The sequence below is a fragment of the Lissotriton vulgaris genome, chromosome 8 (genome assembly GCF_964263255.1).
Source record: "Lissotriton vulgaris chromosome 8, aLisVul1.2, whole genome shotgun sequence".
In the NCBI taxonomy this organism is placed as follows: domain Eukaryota; kingdom Metazoa; phylum Chordata; class Amphibia; order Caudata; family Salamandridae; genus Lissotriton; species Lissotriton vulgaris.
The window spans coordinates 555,003,352-555,024,639 of record NC_141696.1 but is presented as its reverse complement, the minus strand read 5'-3'; the positions used below and the strand labels follow the sequence as shown (position 1 = coordinate 555,024,639).

At 45.7% G+C, this 21,288-nt stretch overlaps 1 protein-coding gene across 1 annotated transcript in view; it reads right to left on the bottom strand.

The window, feature by feature from the left end:
• Positions 1-21,288, bottom strand: part of NALCN (sodium leak channel, non-selective) — a 2,672,759-nt gene that overhangs the window by 78,874 nt on the left and 2,572,597 nt on the right. The window contains exons 34-35 of the mRNA XM_086934370.1: positions 16,199-16,267; positions 7,592-7,740 (exon numbers count right to left, since the gene is read on the bottom strand). Of these exons, the coding sequence (XP_086790496.1) occupies positions 7,592-7,740; positions 16,199-16,267 (218 nt within the window). The remainder of the gene's footprint in view (positions 1-7,591; positions 7,741-16,198; positions 16,268-21,288) is intronic.

Below are 21,288 nucleotides of genomic sequence, written 5' to 3'. Positions count from 1 at the left end.
GAGTAACCATCCCGGCCGTATTTATTAAAACAAAAAATTAAAACATTAAACGTTTTATGTTATGTACAATTTCATTATCACATTGCGATGTTTGGCTAACCTTAACATATTCTCTAATACAGAGGTTCTCCTAGCCGAACTAGCATCCTACAAAAACATTCTCTAGAAACACTGAAATTGTACATCCTAACGTTTAAGGGCCAACGGCAAGGTCATAACCGGTGTCAAGATCCCTAACCAGACTTACCCCTCCCACTTGGGAGGGGCGACAGCACAGAGGCTTACCTCAAGTGCAACTACTAACAATTTCCCTTGACTTGACGGGGGCACTTAAGACTCGACGCCATTTAAAGGTCGTTCGAAGACTTGTGTGTGGTATCTAGAAGGTATCGTGGACCTCCCCCCACCCCACACAACTTACCGCATCTGCCGTCGCAGATGACACTGGCCCCGGGAAATTCCCCAGGAGGGGGCTGTAACCCCTCCTACAAAGGAAGGGGCCTTGACCGCCTTTCCTTTACTTCCGGCGACCCGCCCTTAGACGGGACCGCCTCCCCACTGAGGGGCCAATGGCCACCTCTCCCGAGCGCTCCCATCCGTGTTGGGTGACGCCCACTCATAGGGATCTACCAATTAGTGCTCACCGATCATGACCTTACCGCCTACCAAAGAATAAATACGACAATTCTTACTCAAACTTATGAAAACATTGGTCGCTACGACCGAAAGAACATGCATAAAATGCCACACTACATTAAATCATTTTAGTCATAACAACCTACACGATATTCACCATACTTTATTATGATCAACAACAAACTGATACTCTCACAGCCTGTAAACGAAATGGAAAGAACAAACTTATAAATTCACTTTATTGCACAACAACTTGCTGTCCTCAGGGGCTGGTGGGAGGGTCAAAATTGGCTCTTCGTTCCGTCCCGAGCTCACGTGTAGCGAGGAGGTGCAGCTTCGGAGCACAAGAACAAGAGGACGTCTTCAGGTCTTGCGTCTCTATTTATCCGTCTTCAGGGCGGGCGAAAACCCGCCCCTGCCTGCCCCTAGGGCGGGGCTGGCTACGTCGGTGTCTAGGCCAGCCCACTCTAGGGCGGGAAAAAGCGCGCCCCGGCTACGCCGCTTCGGGCATACCAGCCGAGACGCGCTTCCCGCCCCAAAATGGCTTCCCGGGGGGATCGAGGCACTCCGCCATACGTTCGGGGGGACCGAGTGGTCGCCCCTTTCCATATGGCTGAGATACCCGCCACCCCCTCTCAACACAATCCCCGAAAGGAGGAAAACCGGAAACAGTTCTTAAAGTTTTTGGATGTGGGATGGAGTAACCATCCCGGCCGTATTTATTAAAACAAAAAATTAAAACATTAAACGTTTTATGTTATGTACAATTTCATTATCACATTGCGATGTTTGGCTAACCTTAACATATTCTCTAATACAGAGGTTCTCCTAGCCGAACTAGCATCCTACAAAAACATTCTCTAGAAACACTGAAATTGTACATCCTAACGTTTAAGGGCCAACGGCAAGGTCATAACCGGTGTCAAGATCCCTAACCAGACTTACCCCTCCCACTTGGGAGGGGCGACAGCACAGAGGCTTACCTCAAGTGCAACTACTAACAATTTCCCTTGACTTGACGGGGGCACTTAAGACTCGACGCCATTTAAAGGTCGTTCGAAGACTTGTGTGTGGTATCTAGAAGGTATCGTGGACCTCCCCCCACCCCACACAACTTACCGCATCTGCCGTCGCAGATGACACTGGCCCCGGGAAATTCCCCAGGAGGGGGCTGTAACCCCTCCTACAAAGGAAGGGGCCTTGACCGCCTTTCCTTTACTTCCGGCGACCCGCCCTTAGACGGGACCGCCTCCCCACTGAGGGGCCAATGGCCACCTCTCCCGAGCGCTCCCATCCGTGTTGGGTGACGCCCACTCATAGGGATCTACCAATTAGTGCTCACCGATCATGACCTTACCGCCACAGGTCCGGATAGTTGACCGGCTATCCGGACCCCCCACAAAACTCCTACCTAAAGGTCATGATTTCAACGATTTCAACCAAGCTAGGAAGTCTCCTATGAGTAACTCATTCCCCACCCTCGACAAATGCACACCATCCCCCAAATACATACTGTCATCGTTAATACAACTATGCGAGATCGAATGCAATGTCTTGGAACGGAACAACCTAGTCACTTTGTTATTCAATTTTCTAACGGAATGATTCAAAGCAGGGATCGAGATAGCCCCCCGCCACACTTTTCGTGGGATCATATGAGACCACGCAATTATGCTCCCCGGAACTCTCCTTGCTAACCAACTTACCGTGGAAAGCATAGCCTCCAGGAGAAGTCGTCTACCGGTGGTGACCAAATCATTGCCCCCCAAATGCACTATGACTATGGACGGCGGTGACCTCATCCGCTCTAACAAACCCTCAAAGAACTTCTGAAACTGGTCAATACAGAGACCGCCCCTTCCGTAGAAGGACACTCTGTACCCGTATTCCCCAGGTACGTGAATCATGTCACCTGCTTTGAATACGTCTGCGGCCCGTCTCACGTATGAGTGGCCCACGACCCACACCTCCTTCCTCACAGCCGGTGACGTGCGACCGCTGGCCTGGTGTTGGGTCGACTGCACAGTCCGCCCTGCCGCGTAGGCTTGCGCAACTGAAAACAAACAAAAGACAAGAAGCGTGAGAACATGATTACAGCTTCACAACATGTGCAATCGCACGTACCTCTTATAACAATTGGAGGACCAGCGCCCCACACGTTTCACTTGTTCCACATTAAGACCCCTGGCTGTAGCTTCAGTGGCAGCCCCTATTCGAAAGGAATGGGTCCCAAATTCGCCCGGGTCCAAGCCCGCTGCGGCAATGGCCATTGCAAGCACCCGCTGAAACTGAAACCTCGTCAGCGGGGTGGCGTCTGCATGCCTCAACAATGTCCCCCCCCATGATGCCACCCTTCGTGCCAGGTAATCTTCTAAGCACCGTACCGGGCACATGGATGACTCGGGGTTCCTGCGAATGATCGTGCAGTCCCCTCTCCCATCTTGGTCAGTCTTGGACCTGAGAAAGGAGACCATCATCGCATCACCCCTGATCTGAACATGTTCCCTGCACAAGCCCCCCGACACATCCTGTTTGTTCCTTGCAACTAGCTCACTAACTCTCATAGCCCCGTGAAACGCCAGCGTAAATGCAGTCCGGAACAAACAGGTCTCGAAAGGGGACGAGCATGTGTTAGGGAGTGTGGCCAGTAACTGGGACAACCTATCTAGCCCTATCGGTCGTCTTATGTCTACTCTGCGACCCTCTAGGCGTTGCCACCCACGCAGCGCTTTCTGTACTGTAAAAGACGCTGTTGGGTCCAGGATGCCATGGGCCCTGGCAACAAAGGAAATGGCGGCACGATGCCTTTGGGCCGTAGCCACCGATTTCCCAGCCCTACGTAAGGACATCAGAAAAAGTACTACCCACTCTTCCTGACCCCAAAGTCCCCCTCTCTCTGCCCCCAAAAAGGCTAAATAGGCCTGGAACGCCCCTTCGTATGCCTTCCTTGTCCTGGGTGCTAGACTCTCTCCCACGAGGTGACGAAGTTCGGGGCACCGAGAGACCAGAGAGCTTCGGGGAAGGGTGCCGGCTCCGGGTCCGCTGAAGGGAGGAAACCCGAGAAAGCCTGCATGTGAAAACGAGACAGTGCATCAGCAGCCTGATTCATCACCCCTGGGACATGTTTTGCTCTGAATACCACGTTCAGTTGCATACACAGTAAGACAATTTCTTTGAGCAGCCTCAAAATCAATTTACAACGAGCTGCCTGACTATTGATGCATTCTACCACGGTCATATTGTCGGACCAGAACACAACAGAATGATCTCTGAACCCTTCTGGCCAGGTTCTCAGGGCCACCAGAATGGGAAATAGCTCAAGGAAAGCGATGTTACTCGTCAGCCCCTTCTCGTGCCACCATAGGGGCCACTTTTTTGCCGACCATTTTGTGCCGAAGATGGCGCCAAAACCTACGCTTCCTGCTGAATCTGTCCATAGCCCAAGCTCTTCGGAGGACACGGCTGGTTTGTTCCAGACGACTCGGCCATTGAAGTCCGCCAAGAAAGCTAACCAAATCCGCATGTCCTGGCGGACCTCAGCCGATAACCTTGTGCGATGATGACCCTCCTTTAGGCCAACCATCGCTTGGGCAATTGAGCGGGAAAAAGGGCGAGCCATTGGTATCACCCTCAAGGCAAAGTTCAACTTTCCCACTAATTGTTGCAACTGATGCAGTGTAACTTTGGATGCATTTAAACATACTTGGAGGGCTGCCCTGAATTTCGACACTTTACCAGCCGGTAAACGGAAGCACCCCTCCCTTGAGTCCAACTCGATCCCCAAAAACTCGAGGCAAGTCGTGGGACCCATAGTTTTACCCGGTGCCAATGGCACGCCAAGATGACCCATCAACACACAAAATTCAGCTAAGGCCTGGGCACATTCGAGATTACCGGCGGGGCCAAGGAACAAAAAGTCGTCAAGGTAGTGCATTACATTTTCGAAACCCGTTTTCTTAGTGAACACCCATTGCAAGAAAGTACTGAATTGCTCAAAGTAGGCACATGATATAGAACATCCCATTGGCATACACCTATCCATGTAAAATGACCCCTGGAACCCGAATCCCAGAAGACGCTGATCGTCTGGGTGTACCGGGAGCAACCGGAACGCTGACTCGATATCAGATTTCGCCATCAATGTCCCGTGCCCCAGGCGATTCAAGATGGCTACTGCCTCATCAAAAGATGCGTATCGCACCGAACAAACCTCTGGATCAATTGCGTCGTTCACCGAAAGACCATGTGGGGCAGACAGATTATGGATCAAACGAAACTCACCCGGGTCCTTCTTGGGGACCACCCCTAACGGAGAACAAACGAAATCCGGTACCGGGGGTACACTAAACGGGCCGGCGACCCGTCCCCGGCTAACCTCTTTCTGAATTTTCCCTTGAACTACAGATGTATGTTTTAAAACTGAAAGTTGATTTTTGCACATCCCTACACCCTGAAAGTCCCCTACCGGGATGCGGAAACCATGTGTAAAACCGTTCCGCAGCACCCCGGCAGAAGCACGATCCGGGTATTCGCTGAGCCAGGGAATCATTGCCAAGGTATCAATCGGGGTTGGTAAAGGCGCCCCTCGGCCTAGCTTAGACCTGTTTGGCGCCCCCCTTACCCCCATTCTCACTCGTTCTGGCTCTGCACGATGACTCAGGATGGGATGACCCACACGTACTACATTCGTGCTTGAATTTACACGATCCCGGAGGCCTGGTACATTTCCCCTTGTTGAAATTAAAACAGAAACCCTTTCTCCCTGTATTGCCTGCGGGCCTCGACTGGTCGTCGGTGCTCGTACTTTGTTTAAAGGGGGTCCCCACATTTTGGCGGGAGTAATCAACAACATTGCTCCCGACCAATGGCATTCTTAACATTCCCGATTCTTTCATTTTATCCCATGTTAAAGAATCGTAACAATCCCAAGTCAAACTCTTGTTATGTTCCTTTTCTTTCCTGAACAGATTGTCATAACAAAACCAATGGTTACCTTGATACGCTGTCGAGTAACCCATAATTCGTGATTGATAAACAGGAAACTCAGGAAGCAACTCGGGCCTACGTTCCCCCAAAATCGATGTGAAAATACCCCATGCATTGCCCCAGTTGCCAATGTTCTCATTTACCTTAAAGGCGGCCATTTTTGCGCGCCAAACACTCGGATGCATTAGATCCTTCTGACTTTTTACATGCTCCACATCATAATGATCAACAAGCAAGGAAAAAATATTCACGTACTCCCCTGCCCAGATCTTTTCCTTTATAGCTAAGGGCACATGTTGTCCCAATCTCTCTCTACGAGAGGGTGCTGACTCGTCCCTTGCAATCGGCAATGGCCGCTTACCTGAACCGGACGCAGCTTCTGCCGCTTGCGGCTTGTCTATCCCCGCCAACGGCGCAGCCACTCTAGCTGCCTCTCTCTTCGCACGAAGCCCTTTTATCAGCGCCTGTGCCTCGGCAGCCGTGGCGCCATCACTACTATCCCCCAACCATGCTGCTAGCTGTGCTGCCAGCTCGGGGGGCATGTCTTCCTTGGATGTCGGGGTGACGACAACGGGGATTGGAGTCCCCTCCATCGGTACTGGGGTCGGCGCCTCGAGCGGGGCAGAGGGAACCGGGACGTCCCCACCGGCTGGAACCCTTTTCGGCCTCTTAGGTCTCCCTCCAGCCGGCGCAGGGCCCGAACCCTCCTCCCCATCTCGCTCCGCCAACCGTTTCTTTATGTCGGACACCTCTTTGCAAAGGGCCCGCACCATCTGGTCGGTCGTCATTCTCTTTGCGCCTTTCTTGGGCATCTCTCCGAGGAAGTATCTAGAAGACAAAGAAAAAGATCAAAACACTCAAAATTGGCTCTTCGTTCCGTCCCGAGCTCACGTGTAGCGAGGAGGTGCAGCTTCGGAGCACAAGAACAAGAGGACGTCTTCAGGTCTTGCGTCTCTATTTATCCGTCTTCAGGGCGGGCGAAAACCCGCCCCTGCCTGCCCCTAGGGCGGGGCTGGCTACGTCGGTGTCTAGGCCAGCCCACTCTAGGGCGGGAAAAAGCGCGCCCCGGCTACGCCGCTTCGGGCATACCAGCCGAGACGCGCTTCCCGCCCCAAAATGGCTTCCCGGGGGGATCGAGGCACTCCGCCATACGTTCGGGGGGACCGAGTGGTCGCCCCTTTCCATTCGCTACTGTTTAACAAGTGACCACTTGGCGGTTTTGACTGCTCTTTCTCTAGTGTTTAGATCTGTCGAACGGGCATCCGGTGGGATATCAGGTCGTGTTCAAAATACACTGTAAAGGGGCGATAGGTATAGCCATCATTAGTGCAGCAGGTACAGTGGCACCAAGCTCTAAGGCTATTGCAAGACACAAACTGACCTGCAATGGTACGCCTCTTCTGGCGCAGGGCTTTGCAACGTGACGCATCTGGGAGATGCGTCACGTTGTAAATACCCCGCACCATGGTGCATCTTTTGCGCCGCCACTGCGTCACAAAAGTGACGCAACGGCGGCGTAAAAGCAGCGCAAGGGGCTTGTAAATCTGCCCCAAATTGTCTACATTGTAAAGAAACCAAATATACATAGCTTCATGTTGTTAAATAACTAAAAAAACTAAGATATCTGTGTTTGTTGTAGGAAAAATGGCCACATAAAATGCCGCAAAATTGCCGCTAAATTTCCATATTTGTGCCGCTAAATTTCCATTTTTGTGCCGCTAAATTTGCTAATCCTTGCCGCTATATCCTGGGGGGTCTGACAATAGTATGAAAAAGGGAACATTATGCATTACACATTTTACGTGTGTTAGACCAACAATGTTGTGTGCTTTCTAAATGGCTAGTATTAATAGTATATAATGAATTCACACATCTGGAACATAGCACACAAGACCGATAAAAAGGAATTTTTTCCGGAAGTGCTATATTTTTTGTTTGTGAAACCAAAAAAAAGAAATAAAGCGCTTACCTATTGATGTTTTCTCCGTACTTTACGGTGCCGAATAGGACAACTCCAGCAAATGCATAACAAAGCAACAGCAGAAACATGCCCACAATGATGAAGAAACTCTTATACATGCTTACAACGACTGTCAGGAGAAGCATTTTCAGTGTAACCTGAAAAAAAGAGATTATGCATGTAATGTTTGATATACAAAAGGTTCTGATTTTTAATCATCTCACCATACATAGTATTTGACAGTGCTTAAATTGTCCTAGTGTTTTCGGGTGCTCGGCACTGGCCCTTGTTTTTAAACTCCGACACTTGTTTATGAGAGTACACCACCTGGTGATGCTCTCTGCCTCCTTTTTTTGTGCGTAACACAAGTGTTTAGCAAATCGATGTGCTAAAAAAATTATAAAAGTTGCACTTCTTGAACATCCCTACAGCTTGGGGTGACCTGCAATAGTCTAGAGTATCATACTTCATTAAGGGTGACCCTTAGTAGGTAATGCTGGTCCTGCCATTCGGCAGAAGTAGCAAGAGTTGTAGGTGGTGCCAACGGCAGAAGAATACCTTGGATCCTGGCACTTATAGCTTTACAAATTAAGCACTGGTGGTATTCTTTGATAGAATTAAAAATTTCCCCACAAGGCCTATGATCTCCTGAGATTTCATTACAAGACCGGAGGCTACCATTATGCAAATACTTTTATTTGCTGCCCAACATGCAGCCCTTTAAAGAATATTACTACATCACAATATAATAGAACGTTAACACATGACAACCAGGATGAACAGGCTCCTATCTTCCTCTTTTGTTCGCTGCTCTGACACAGATAAGTACAACTTCTCTAGCATGCCATCTTGACTTAATTATAGATGTCTTAATGTATTTTACTTGAATATTAGTTGAATAATTATATAATACCTGCTAGTATTGATTATCTAGTTAACTTATTATTTCTTCAGTTGTCTAAAGAGTAGGTAATAATGTCGTTTTAAACATGTTCATTCTAATATTTCCCAGTCCAATTTATGGTCGGGATTAGCCTTCATCACCTCTGTCTTCCTTTTCTTAATCGATTTAAATTTGTAGTCCCTGGTAACTATGTTAATATTTCATGGTAAGTATCAGATTGCTTCTCTGCAAATAAAAAATGTTTGTCTGAAATTTAACAAAACCCTAATGATTTAACACGCACTCCTTGTTTAAAAAAAAAAAAAAAAAAAAAGGGGAAAATAGAGGTTTTGAGCAAAGAAACAGAATCGCAGATATATATATTTTGACTTCCCGCGTCTCTTAGTAACGTAGAGACGCGAGGAAAGCTCTACCCTTACGAAACATCCTTTGTTTTCCTCGAAGCCTCACGCGTCCCCTAGCAACTAGCTGGGAGACGCGGAGACGCGATGACAGAGAGCAATCCTACGTTGAAGAGCCTCACGCGCCCCGCTGGGAGACGCGTTAGCAAATGAGAGACACGCTCGCGCCTCTATGCGCGACCCAGTGTCGTTAGTGACGCTCCTGTTCTCCATGGTTACCTTCCTTTCAGGAGCGTAACGGAGACGGAGAGGACGAGGCTCACGAACTGGAATCTGAGTTATTTCGAAAGCGCAACTTATGATAATAATATTAATAGACGAAACCAAACTAAACAAAGATCGCCACCTACTGGCCCCAGCAGAATCGGCAGAATACTTTCTTTGAGATAAGTGAATTCACCCTCGTAGGAATACCTTTTATTAAATCCTCAACAAAGGATATTTCCCCATTTAATTAACCCTTGAAAGGTTTATTTAACACCCATTCTGCCTGAAATATTCCCTTTCTAGTATTATTATTATGGATGACAGCATCAATGTTTCAAATGTTTCCCCTAAGGAACCTTTACTTGAAAATATTAAAGACCTCCTTAGAGAGGAATTTAGATCCTCTATCAAGGAAGCTGTTGACGCTGCTCTCGCAAAAAGGAAGAGAGTTTCACCTACAGAAGAGAATTACTTCTCGCTCTCGGATGGGGAATCTCCTTCAACTTCTGCAGGGCAGAAAAAGGGAAAAAAAACTCCAAAAGAAAAATTATTGTATTGAAACCAACAATACACACGAGACTGGTGGCCCTTGCGCCACAAAATTTATTGGTGTTCCTTGTAGCACAATAGATAGACCTCGATTACTCGAGGCAGGGAGAAGAGGTGTCCCTAGCGGCACAATAGAAGGCGGTACCCTCTACGGGACAAATGATTTTGATGATTATTTTGAAACTCAGCCAACAGACTATGATAATTTTGACGAATTTATTTTTGACCCTCAAGATTCATTTGAGGATATTGATGAAGATCTACAAACTCCTTCTACTTCCACCTCAGTCAAAGACCCATTTGGTGGGGAGATGTTTAATCCCACTACAATCCGTCACCCCCGTAGCACAGAATGGTGGCCTATGGATCACGTTGGTAAATACCTATCACAATGGGTCAGAAAACCCCTTGATATCAATACTCACAACCTTTTGAGGAATGAATGCCCTCGTCCCTCTTCAGAGGACAAGATTTGTAATACTCCTAACCTTGATCCTGAACTAATAACCTTCCTGTTCAAATCAGGTAGGGATCCCAGGAAAGGAATCGAAAGGTGCCTCAAACAAGCACAAGATAAACTTCTTGACGTAATAGGTCCACTCTCTAAAATTCTGGATATCACTGAGGAAGCTAAAGCGAATGATTCACCTATAGACCTTGAAGTACTTCGAGGATGGTCACAACGTGCTATTTGCCTTATTGGCAATGCTAACGCAAACCTAATCTCTGAACGTAGAAAGGCTGTTCTCCTAAGAATGAACCCGAAACTAGCTGACCTCTCGGCTAGTGAAGATCCAACACCAAAGGCCTCCTATTCGGAGATGACTTCGTTAAAACACTTGGGAAGTATGTCTCCACTTTCAATGCCTTTAGTAGGGCACAGTCAAATATGCGTAGAGTCTTTGGCACTCGATCACTTTTTGGAAGGGTTGACAGAAGGGGACAATCTGCCAGCCGCTCCTCATTCCGGTCCCAGTTTTATCAAGACAACAGAGGCTATCGGCCCTATAGAAGCTTCCGTGGAAACTCAAATTTCTATCCACAAAGAGGAAGGGGCTCAAGATCCCGTGGCAGATCTCGATCTTCCAATCAAGGAAACTACGGTAAGCACAACCCTTTCTATCCCCTTAAAGGTAGCAGGAAGATTGAGACATTTCGAAAAGAATTGGCTTCGAGTTACACAAGATCCATGGGTTTTGGAAACTGTTGTGGGATTCAAAATAGAATTCTGGGAAGAACCCCTTCAAGAAAGAGCTCCCAGAGAACTCATTTTAGACGAGGAAAATTCGAAATTAATAGAGACAGAGATCTCCCAAATGTTAGAGAAAGGGGCTATTATAAAAATTCCACTTTCAGAGTTAACGAAAAGTTTTCTGAGTTCTATCTTTCTAGTCAAAAAGAAAGACAAGGGTTGGCGACCTGTTATAAATCTAAAAAATCTGAACAATTTTCTAATCTACAGACACTTCAAGATGGAGGGTATCCATCTTTTGAGGGACATCCTTCAGACCAAAGACTGGCTAGTGAAATTGGATCTGAAAGATGCCTACTTCACTATTCCCATGCACGAGGATTCTCGCAAAAATCTCCGATTTACCTGGAAAGGTACTCTCTACCAGTTCCAATGTCTTCCCTTCGGTTTATCTTCAGCCCCTTGGTGCTTCACCAAGGTTCTTCGTCCGGTGGTCAGTTACCTAAGGGAAAGGGGGATTTGTCTTATAATTTATTTAGACGATATCCTCATCATGTCTCAGGACAAGATAGAAATTTTAAAACATTTAGATATCACTATGACCCTCCTTCGAGACTTGGGTTTTATCATAAATCTGGAAAAATCTATTTTAACCCCAACTCAAGAAATAGAATTCTTGGGTTTCAAAGTCAATACTATTCTATCCAACCTGATCCTTCCCCATCAGAAGGTTACCAAGATCAGGAAACACGTCTCCTATGTTCTTTCAAAAGATATTATCCGCCTGAAAGACCTAGCGAGGGTTTTGGGTCTCCTTTCGTCTTCTATACAAGCAATTTCTCCGGGCCCACTTCATTACAGGGGCTTGCAGAGATTGAAAGCTCAAGGCTTGAGGAAGGGTCTCTGGTACGAAGATTCCCTTCCCCTTTCGGAGGATGCTCGGGAAGACCTGCGTTGGTGGTTAAACAACCTCCAAGCTTGGAATGGAAAAGCTATATTTGGAAATGTACCAGATTTTACCCTAGAATCAGACGCGAGCAACCGTGGTTGGGGTGCTCGTCTGAACAACTTAGAAACCGGTGGGAGATGGTCTTTTTCAGAACAATCCCTCCACATAAACTCTTTAGAAATGTTGGCAGCTTTAAATGCCCTTATGAGTTTCAAAGAACTTCTGAAGAACTCCAATACTTTAATCCGTTTGGACAATTTTTCAGCCGTCTCTTACATAAATCGTTTGGGTGGCGCGAAATCCAAAAATCTCTCGGATATCGCAAAGAAAATTTGGTATTTCTGTTGGGAGCACAAAATCACCCTCAGAGCAGATTTCATTCCCGGTTCCTTGAATCTGAGAGCAGACTGGAATTCATGTTTCCTTCACGATTCCAGCGATTGGATGCTGAATCCCAGATTCTTTCATCTAATTCAAGAAGTTTGGGGCCCAATCCTGTTAGATTTATTTGCCAGCCGTTTGACGAACCAAGTTCAGAAATACTTCAGCTGGAGGCCAGACCCGAACGCGTCAGGAGTAGATGCCTTTCTCCAACCTTGGGAAGGGACGAAGGGCTGTTACGCCTTCCCTCCCTTCTCAATGATTCAGAGATTGTTGTGGAAAGTGAGACTCGAATCATGCAATATAATTCTGGTGACTCCTTTTTGGAAATCCCAAGTATGGTTCCCCAGTGTAATGGAACTGGCGATAGACTTCCCATGGTTAATCCCTTGTTGTCCGGGTCTTCTACAAGGCCCAGACGGAGAAGAACATCCTTTAGTCTTGGAGGGGAAAATGAACCTTCTTGTTTGGAGGATATCAGGGATTCAGGGAGATATTCTGAACTTTCGGTAGAAGCTAAAAGCTTACTGGAAGAATCATGGGCCCCTGGGACCAGAAAGAGATACAGAGGAATATGGAACAAATGGTCTGGTTGGTGCCTTGAAAGGGATCTGGATCCCGTTCAATGTCCTTTACAATATGTAGCTAATTACCTCGCTCATCTTTTTGAGTCAGGTCTTTCTTTTAGAACCATCAATTGTTACAGGTCAGCTATCTCTTCAGGTCATTGTTTGATTAATAACCTTGCTATCGGTAGTAATCCATTAATCAAAAGGGTCATGAAGGGCATTAGACTTAGGAGACCTCCTAGAGCTCACTATGAATCTCTTTGGGATGTTAATCTGATTTTTAACCTTTTCATGTCCTGGCCTGTTAATCAGTTACTTTCTCTTAAGAGAATTTCAATGAAATTAGCAACCCTATTGTGTTTAATATCCTTCAGGAGGGTGTCTGATATTAAAGCTCTTGATCTTTCCTACAGATTTTATTCTTCTGAAGGTGTTCATTTCGATATTTGGAAAAGAACAAAAACGATGTCAGAATCTATCTTCTATCCCTTCTTTCATGAATGTGAAAAATTATGTGTTGTTAATTGCATGAAGTGTTATGAAAATAAGATTTCAGTTTCTAGACCTCCTGGATGTAATCAACTTCTTTTATCTTTTGTTAGACCTTTTAGGCCAGTATCATCAGCAACCTTAGCAAGGTGGATACGCCTGATTATGCATGAAGCAGGTGTAGATCTATCTAGGTTTGGTGCTCACTCTTCTAGAGGTGCAATGGCTAGCAAAGTCTTTTGGGCTGGAGGTTCTCTGCCCGAAATACTTAAAGCTGCAGATTGGTCTAATGCAAGTACCTTCTCGAAGTTCTACTTGAGACCAATAGAACATGTTAGCGGTGCAGCTTTGCATGGCTTTAAACATGCATAATGGTAGCCTCCGGTCTTGTAATGAAATGTCGATTCTCCAATTAACATGAAGAGAGAATCTTGATTTCATTAAAGACATACGGAGGCTAACATTATCCCACCCTCCTCTCCCTGAGAGGTTTGGGTTGATTAATGTCAAATGTTTTCTTGTTATATCTGAAAACATGTTTTTTACCTCTTTCACTATATGATATTTTTTTGTTCCTTCTCAGATAACAATCTTAAGGAATAATTGTTTCGATGAAATCTTCACTGTACTCCTGTGTCATCGCAGCCCACGAGGAAGATAGGAGCCTGTTCATCCTGGTTGTCATGTGTTAACGTTCTATTTTATTGTGATGTAGTAATATTCTTTAAAGGGCTGCATGTTGGGCAGCAAATAAAAGTATTTGCATAATGTTAGCCTCCGTATGTCTTTAATGAAATCAAGATTCTCTCTTCATGTTAATTGGAGAATCGACATTCTCCAATCACAAAGCTTAGCAGTCCTAACAAAATAGCTCATGTATATTCCAGTCAGGAGAGAGGGCAGAAGAGTCCTGGGATCAAAAGAAGGAGAACGTCAAAGTCATGCGACTTTTCCAATAAGCTCACCAGAGCGTATTCACTGGTACCTTCTGAACCTTAATCAGGTAAATCATTACCAGCAGAATAGTTATCAATTTGAATGTAGAAAAATGTAGGGGATCAAAGGCCGTTACTTTTAGAAAAAAAATGTCCCTTCTCCCACCACCACAGACTGTGGGAACCAATTGAAATATAGTGGCCATTTTTCGCCAAGGTAAGGGGAAGAAAGGAATCTGGAAGGACCTTCGGTCATCTTGACTTGAACCAAAAGGAATCCCTCCCTGTTCAGCAACTAGCCACTTGATTCTGAGAGGTATGTGAAGAATAGGTTTCCTACTGTGTTTTACAAGCAAAAATTGAATTCTTCGAATTGAAATCTGTTGGTCTAACCAATAATGGGAAAATGCTCTTGACACCAGGGAAAATGTGAGAGAATTTTCCTAAACTCCACCAACAGCTCAGTAGCTTGAGTGGGTGGAAGAGTAAGGCAAGTGATAGAGGCTTTAATGAGCTACCAACAGTGTTGGTGTGCTCATGTTTCAGGGGCACTAGAAGCTTGACTGCAGGTTTCCCTCTGTATTGATATTTTGAGGAGTGCTATCAATTAGTTGTGTATGGTTTCCTATGGAAGCCATCATCAACTGTATTGATTATACACCTATCTGGCATATGAATAGTGAAAACGGGTTTTATCATTGCCCTTAGATCAAGTTCTGATGACAGTTTTTCAATGGACACTGAACAGCTGCCTCCAAGAGACCGCCAGAGTCCTTGGGAGATAGGGGGGCAAATAGCAGACGATTGTCCAGCATCTCCCACATTTTCCCTCGTCAGTCTTCGGTCCCCACCGTCCAGAGTGAGGTTGGCGAATCTGGGTGGCATTCAGGTGCCATGAGCTGCTGTGTCTCTGTTGACTGTGTGTCAGAGCAGATCTGCAGCCTCTGGGTCTTTTGGAGTGTGGACAAGTGGCTGCTCTGGAATATTGCCTTCAGGCTGGAAGAGAGGGTTCTGCTGGAGGTGGGGGCAGTAAGCCCAGCATGTTTTCTTTACTGCGGCTGCTGTTAGAGAAGGAAGCGTATGGCAGAAGGTTAGATATTATTTTATAAAAAACTTAGATGAAATAGGTCAGGGAAACAGCCAGATGGATGTATGGGAGCCAGTATGGTGTGTAAGCTTTTAGGTTTTTCCAAAACTGAGGGTAATAGGGAAGGCTTAAGAATGCCTGGCATTCCTTTTTCATTCCAATATGAAAGGAGGAAAGAGCAGTGGCGGCTCGCTAAGGGCGTGCTGCGGGGCGGTGGGCGGGGGAGGGGCACTGTGGGGGGTAGTAAACTCGGACATACAACGGAATGGAGGAAAGTAATTATTACGTTCCTCCGTTCCATCGTATGTCCTTGTTTACTACCTCCACCCCGCTCCACAGTGCCACGCCTTAGGCAGGCCGCCACTGGGAAAGAGAAGCCAGAGTGAGAATGGGATTTGGATACCAGGTATTAATTTTCATTATGTATGTGTTGCAGATGAAGCAGAACAAGGTGGGCCTTACTATGCACGCCACTCATGAATCGTCTCCCTCTGCATAGCTAATGCATCCAATCAGGTTACAGCTCAGGGCTCATTAGGGGGCATACACAACATAAAACTGTAGCCATAGAAAAAAGTGGGTTATTTACGGCTCCTAATGACACAGTAGCAAAATAGAACTCTCTCTTGTTGCCTATGGTGTCACTTGGAACCTCTTCCTGCAAAAAAAGCCACAGATAATTCTTTATATTGTGTAGCGCTAAACATGCTTTTGTCATGAAACATACACCTTTTTTTCACTTGCACAAAGACATTACTTTGTGATGTATATGTAGGGCTTTTCTTGTCATTCACATATAGCTAGTAATTGTTTAGCAAATTATTTAATTTTACAGATGTTTATATAATTGTCACAGTCATTCATGAATGTGCTCCCCAGTCACTCCGGTCCCTAATCCATACAAATTATATTGTGTTTAGATTTCTTTCACACATTGAATGTCCTGTACTTACATGCTTTCCACAAATCGAAAAGAAGCGGAAGACGATTATGCAGGCGCCCATCATGTACGTGTATTCATTCTGAAAATGGAATGAAAAAAAGACAGTTTCAACATGTTCAACATAAACTCTGTGTTCTTTCTATTTCTCACAAGGCACAGAATTATGTGATATGTGCTCCCTTAGTGTGAAGGACTCAGCAGGTCAAGGAGGCACCTGGACCAGCATATTTGAGCAGGAGCATATCAATTAGAGGTAGCTAGGGGTCGCTGCAGACACTTCTTGCTTGTCCTTATGGAGAACAGAAACAGAAAGTAGCAGGGCTCTAGGAATCGGGATTACTTTATGTACTGTCCACTCTTTGCTCTTCCCATGGACCCTCTGCAGCGAATAGGTGTCTAAGGAAGTCTAGGTCAACCCTGGTGATGTCATTGGGCAAGAGTGCGTGATGTTGCTTCCACTACATCAGGCACCTTGCTAAATTGACATCTATTAGTGAACAGTTTATATAAATTAACTGATCAAATAAAAAAATGAAAAATTCTAATATAGCGTGAAATCCCCCAAACCGTGTTGTAGAGCAAAGCACAGAAGAAATGCATAAGAACGCCAGGCAAAAATCAACCAAGCACTGACTGACTGCATAGTAAAACAGACTGTTTACAATACAAACATTTGCCGTGAATTTACGTATGCATAATGAGGCATATATAAGTATGCAGTGAGGAAGGTTTCCAACAAACAGAAACAAACTTGGCTTCATCCTTCATAAATACATAGATTTCAGAGCCACAGGTAGCTTATTATTTTGTAGAAGAATTGGTGAGCAATAGAAACAAAAGATCACTCAAATCAAATCAAATCAAATACCTTTATTCGGCACTTCAAAAGATACCATAAAAGAGCATAAAAGATAAACATACATTCTTTAAAAACATTATTTAAAAAAGACAATTTAAAAAGGAGGTAAAATATCCTAAAATGGGGCGACACATTCGTTAATAGGGTTTACTAGAGTCTGGGGCTAGGTTTATAGGTTATTAAGATCCACTGCTTCTCGTGTGTTTCTTAGTCTCATTGCCATCTTGATTAAGCTTATTATACATAACAGGGTGTGAGGATCTGGAGCGTCTTGCAAAAAAAGTAAAGCTGATTTCGCCTGTCCCAGCTTCTTTTTCTTCAGAATCCCTACTAAAATCTTATGCCTGGGGACTGAATAAAAGGGGCACAATAAAACAAAATGAAGGGTATCCTGCGGAGAACTAGTGTTGCAGCCGCAGGTACCCTTCAACTCCACTGATCTTGTAAAAGCCGAGGGGACGGCGAGTAGGTGGTGTAGGAGATTTAGTCTGAAGCGAGTCATGTAAAATCTTTCCTGCGCATTATGCATCACTGCCAGGTATGGTTCCATTCTGCATGATTTTTTCAGCAGGCAATGCGCTGTGACAGACAATTTCCCCTTTTCCTTAAGGGCCCTTTTCGAGGACGTCCAGTCAGAAAAAAGTTTTTTAACCTGAGTCCTATTCTGGTTAGTCATGGACTCAGGGTCCAAAAAGGAATTCTTGCAGCCAATTGATTCCAAAGAGTCTTTTACATACTTTAACCACAGGATCTATCCCCCTCTGTCCCGGCTCATGCAGTCTTTAACCCTTTCGATGCTGATGACGAGCTCAGCTCGTCATGATGCACGGTTGAACTGTGCTGATGACGAGCTGAGCTCGTCATGAACAATGGGAAAGTGGGGGCCTGCAGCACAGGAGGGGAAAACACCTAGCGCCAAGGTGTTAATAATTTGTCGGCTAAAATTAGCCTCTGGGTTGATCCAAATTTTGATCCAAGCCAGGAGTGGTCTAATCATTATTCTATCTTCTATGTATGATTCCCCCAGTTCATTGTGTGTGATATAAGAGGGGGTGCTCTGGGGAACCTTTAATAACCTTTTGAAGAACTTATTTTCCTCTTTTTGGATCTGGCACACCTGGATGATCTTAAAACCCCATACTTCAGCACTGTAGGATACTTTGGAACAAACAATTGATCGATACAGATTAAGTATCTGCTCCGGCGACCATCTGCCAAGTCTCCTCCCGTATGCCATTATGGCACTCGTTGATGCCACCAGTTTAGCTGCATGTTTTTCAATGAGACCTTTGAATTCCAATTTCTCGTCAAAAAGGACTCCTAGGTAGTAAAAGGACTTCACCCTTCCCAACCTGTGGGATCCTATCCTGTGTATAAAGTCCCTTTTGGTGCTTGTGCCTATTGACATTACGTACGATTTTTCCAAGTTTGCTGCAAGATCAAGCGAGTTCATGAAGTTGACAAAGCCATGAATCCGTTTTTGGAGTCCCAGTGAGGTGTGGGCCAACAACACGGCGTCATCCGCATATAAGAGGACTGGCACCGGGCGCTGACCTATTTGGGGGGAGTCCACGCCCAACTTCACTAGCTCTTTGTCCAGATTGTTGATGTATAGTGAGAATAGGAATGGGGCTAGTATACAGCCCTGGCGCACCCCGCTGGTGCAGGAGAATGGCTCTGTCTTCATTCCTTCTTGCGTGTATCTCACTGAGGCAGTGGTCTCCCAAGTAGGGATTTTAGTGTGTCAACTAGCCCTTGATCCACCCCTGGATTTGTCATCAAGGCCCATAGTTTTTGTATATTGACGCGATCAAAGGCCGCCGAGAGGTCCATGAATCTCATGTGGATGACCCCTTTGCTAGCAATGGTGTACTTCGCCGTCAGAAGGTATGAATTTAGACATTGGTCTGTTGTTGATCTCCCTTCTCTGAAACCGTATTGCGTGTCATATAGTATGTCATTGTCCTCTGCCCAAGATTGTATGCGGCTTAGGATGACACGCCCCAGGACCTTGGCCGTCACGTCGATTAACGATATGGGACGGTAACATTGTGGGTCATCCCGATTCCCCTTTTTGTAAATAGGCACGATGGTTGCCGTGGACCAGGAACGAGGCAGTCCTGCCACTACTGCCTCATTCAAGACCCTCGTGAGAATGGGGGCCCACAGATCGGTGTTACTCAAGTAGAGGTCTGGTGGTATACCGTCAGGGCCTGGCGCTTTGTTTTTTGATAGCCCTGAGATTGCAAGTTTCACTTCTGTCAGGGAGAAGTCTAAGCTAACGGGTACTGATGGACTTACTCCCTCCTCCTGCTGTGGCGCTCCCGTGTGACTATAGAGGCTTTGGTAATGGGTATACCATTGTTTGGGTAGTATTGTATTCACCACCTGTGGCCCGCTTGAGTCTCTAAAACATGGATCATTGATGACTTTCCAAAATGCAGCCATGTCCCCCCTCACTGCCGCCTCCCTTAGATCCTCCCATACCTGGGTTTGCAGAGTTAGTTTGCAAGATTTCAGGTTTTTTTGTAATGAGATCTACAACAAGCTATTTTGGAATTATCCCTTGGTCTCTGGCTGAGGCATTTTTTTAGATCTTTAAGTGCCTTAGTGCAGTCGTGGTCAAACCATCATTGGGGTCTGGGTTGTTTTTGGTCCTTTTGCTGACTTTAATAGTCCGTCCACAAGGCAGGCTATTTCTTCAAATGCCCTGACCACACTTTCTCCTACCCTGCTTTCATCGAGGCAAACATTTATTTTGTTTTTGGCCTTTGATTACAAGGTTGCGGTAGAATTCATCTCCGTTTATCTTGGCCCACCTTAATCTCCTCCCTTGGTCTGTAGCCTTTTCTATGGTGCCAGATCTGCCCTCTGATTTTTCAAAGTTAAGGCATTTTAAGTCCACAACCAAGGGATTGTGGTCGCTGAAGGGGCTGAGTTCAATATTGAAGTGGCCAATCCATTTTCTGAGTGTAGGGGAGACCATGATGAAATCTATGTAGGAATGACAACCTCTACCTTTAAATGTTGGATTGGGTTCCCCAGCACTATCTACCTTTATTAGGTCCATTACATGTGTCAGATTGTGCTTGTTAATAAGGTTATCTATTTCCAGCCCTTCTACAGAATGGACAAAATGTGGACCGCTTGCTACTGTGCATCTTGACCATTCTTTGTTAATTGGTCTTAATCTCTCGCACAGATGACAATTGAAGTCTCCTGCAAGGATGACATATGGGTTCCTGACAGAATTGTTGGATACTAGCTGTGCCTGTAGATGACCATCCAGTTCTTTGATGGTATTGGCACTGGTGTTTGTTCCAATGGCATTGTACCAATTTATCACCATAATGTTTAGCCCCTTATTGCGGAAGCCTATCGCCTGGATATTCACTGATTCCCATTTTAAATTGGACCATGCCCCTTGTATGCGGAGATCCACATAAATAAGCAATCCACCAATTGCTCTCCCTGATGCCGCCCTTACAGCTGGGACCTCGAAACATTTAAACCCATCCAGTATGTATTGGCCAGGCTCGACTGCCCAGGTCTCCTGGAGACAAATAATTTGAAATCTATTCATGTAGTCCCTCCATTCCTTACATTTAAATTTGGCCGTCACCCCAGCTATATTCCAAGATATAACTCTCAATCCATCCTGATTGCCAGGCCTGTTTGCGCCCTCCCCTAGTGTACTGAGTCCCCTAGCCTTCCCCGGTATTGTTGGGCTATCAGTTATGGTCTGAATTTTACCTTCATTTGGCTCTGCCTGTTTTTCTTTCCCCTTTATGTCTACCCATTCAATTGCTAAAGAATTTGAGGAGAGACCCCTATTGCTACTAGTCTCTACTACTATAGTAAGTGTGGTACTCCCTGATTGTAGGTGTCCTTTCTCTGAGGGACCACTAACGGGTTGAGATGGACTTGTTTGATCCTGGGCAAGTCAATCCACCTCATCCAGTGCACAGAACTTGTTCCAATGTGCGTGCATTGCAATGGCTGGATCGTATAAGGAGAGAGCCTGCCACGGTGCTTGCCACTGTTCCCGCCTGTTTTGCAGCCCAAAATGTGGGGCTCTACTCATCTGGGCCCTGTTTATATATATTGGTCTCAGTGGTACTGAGGGATAAAAATATGATAGGTGTAATGGGTAGATGTTGGAGGTTGAACCATGCATTGGGACGTTACAAATATGGTTCACTGCTGAGGTGTCCCTAAAATTTATAGCTATAATGTCTCCA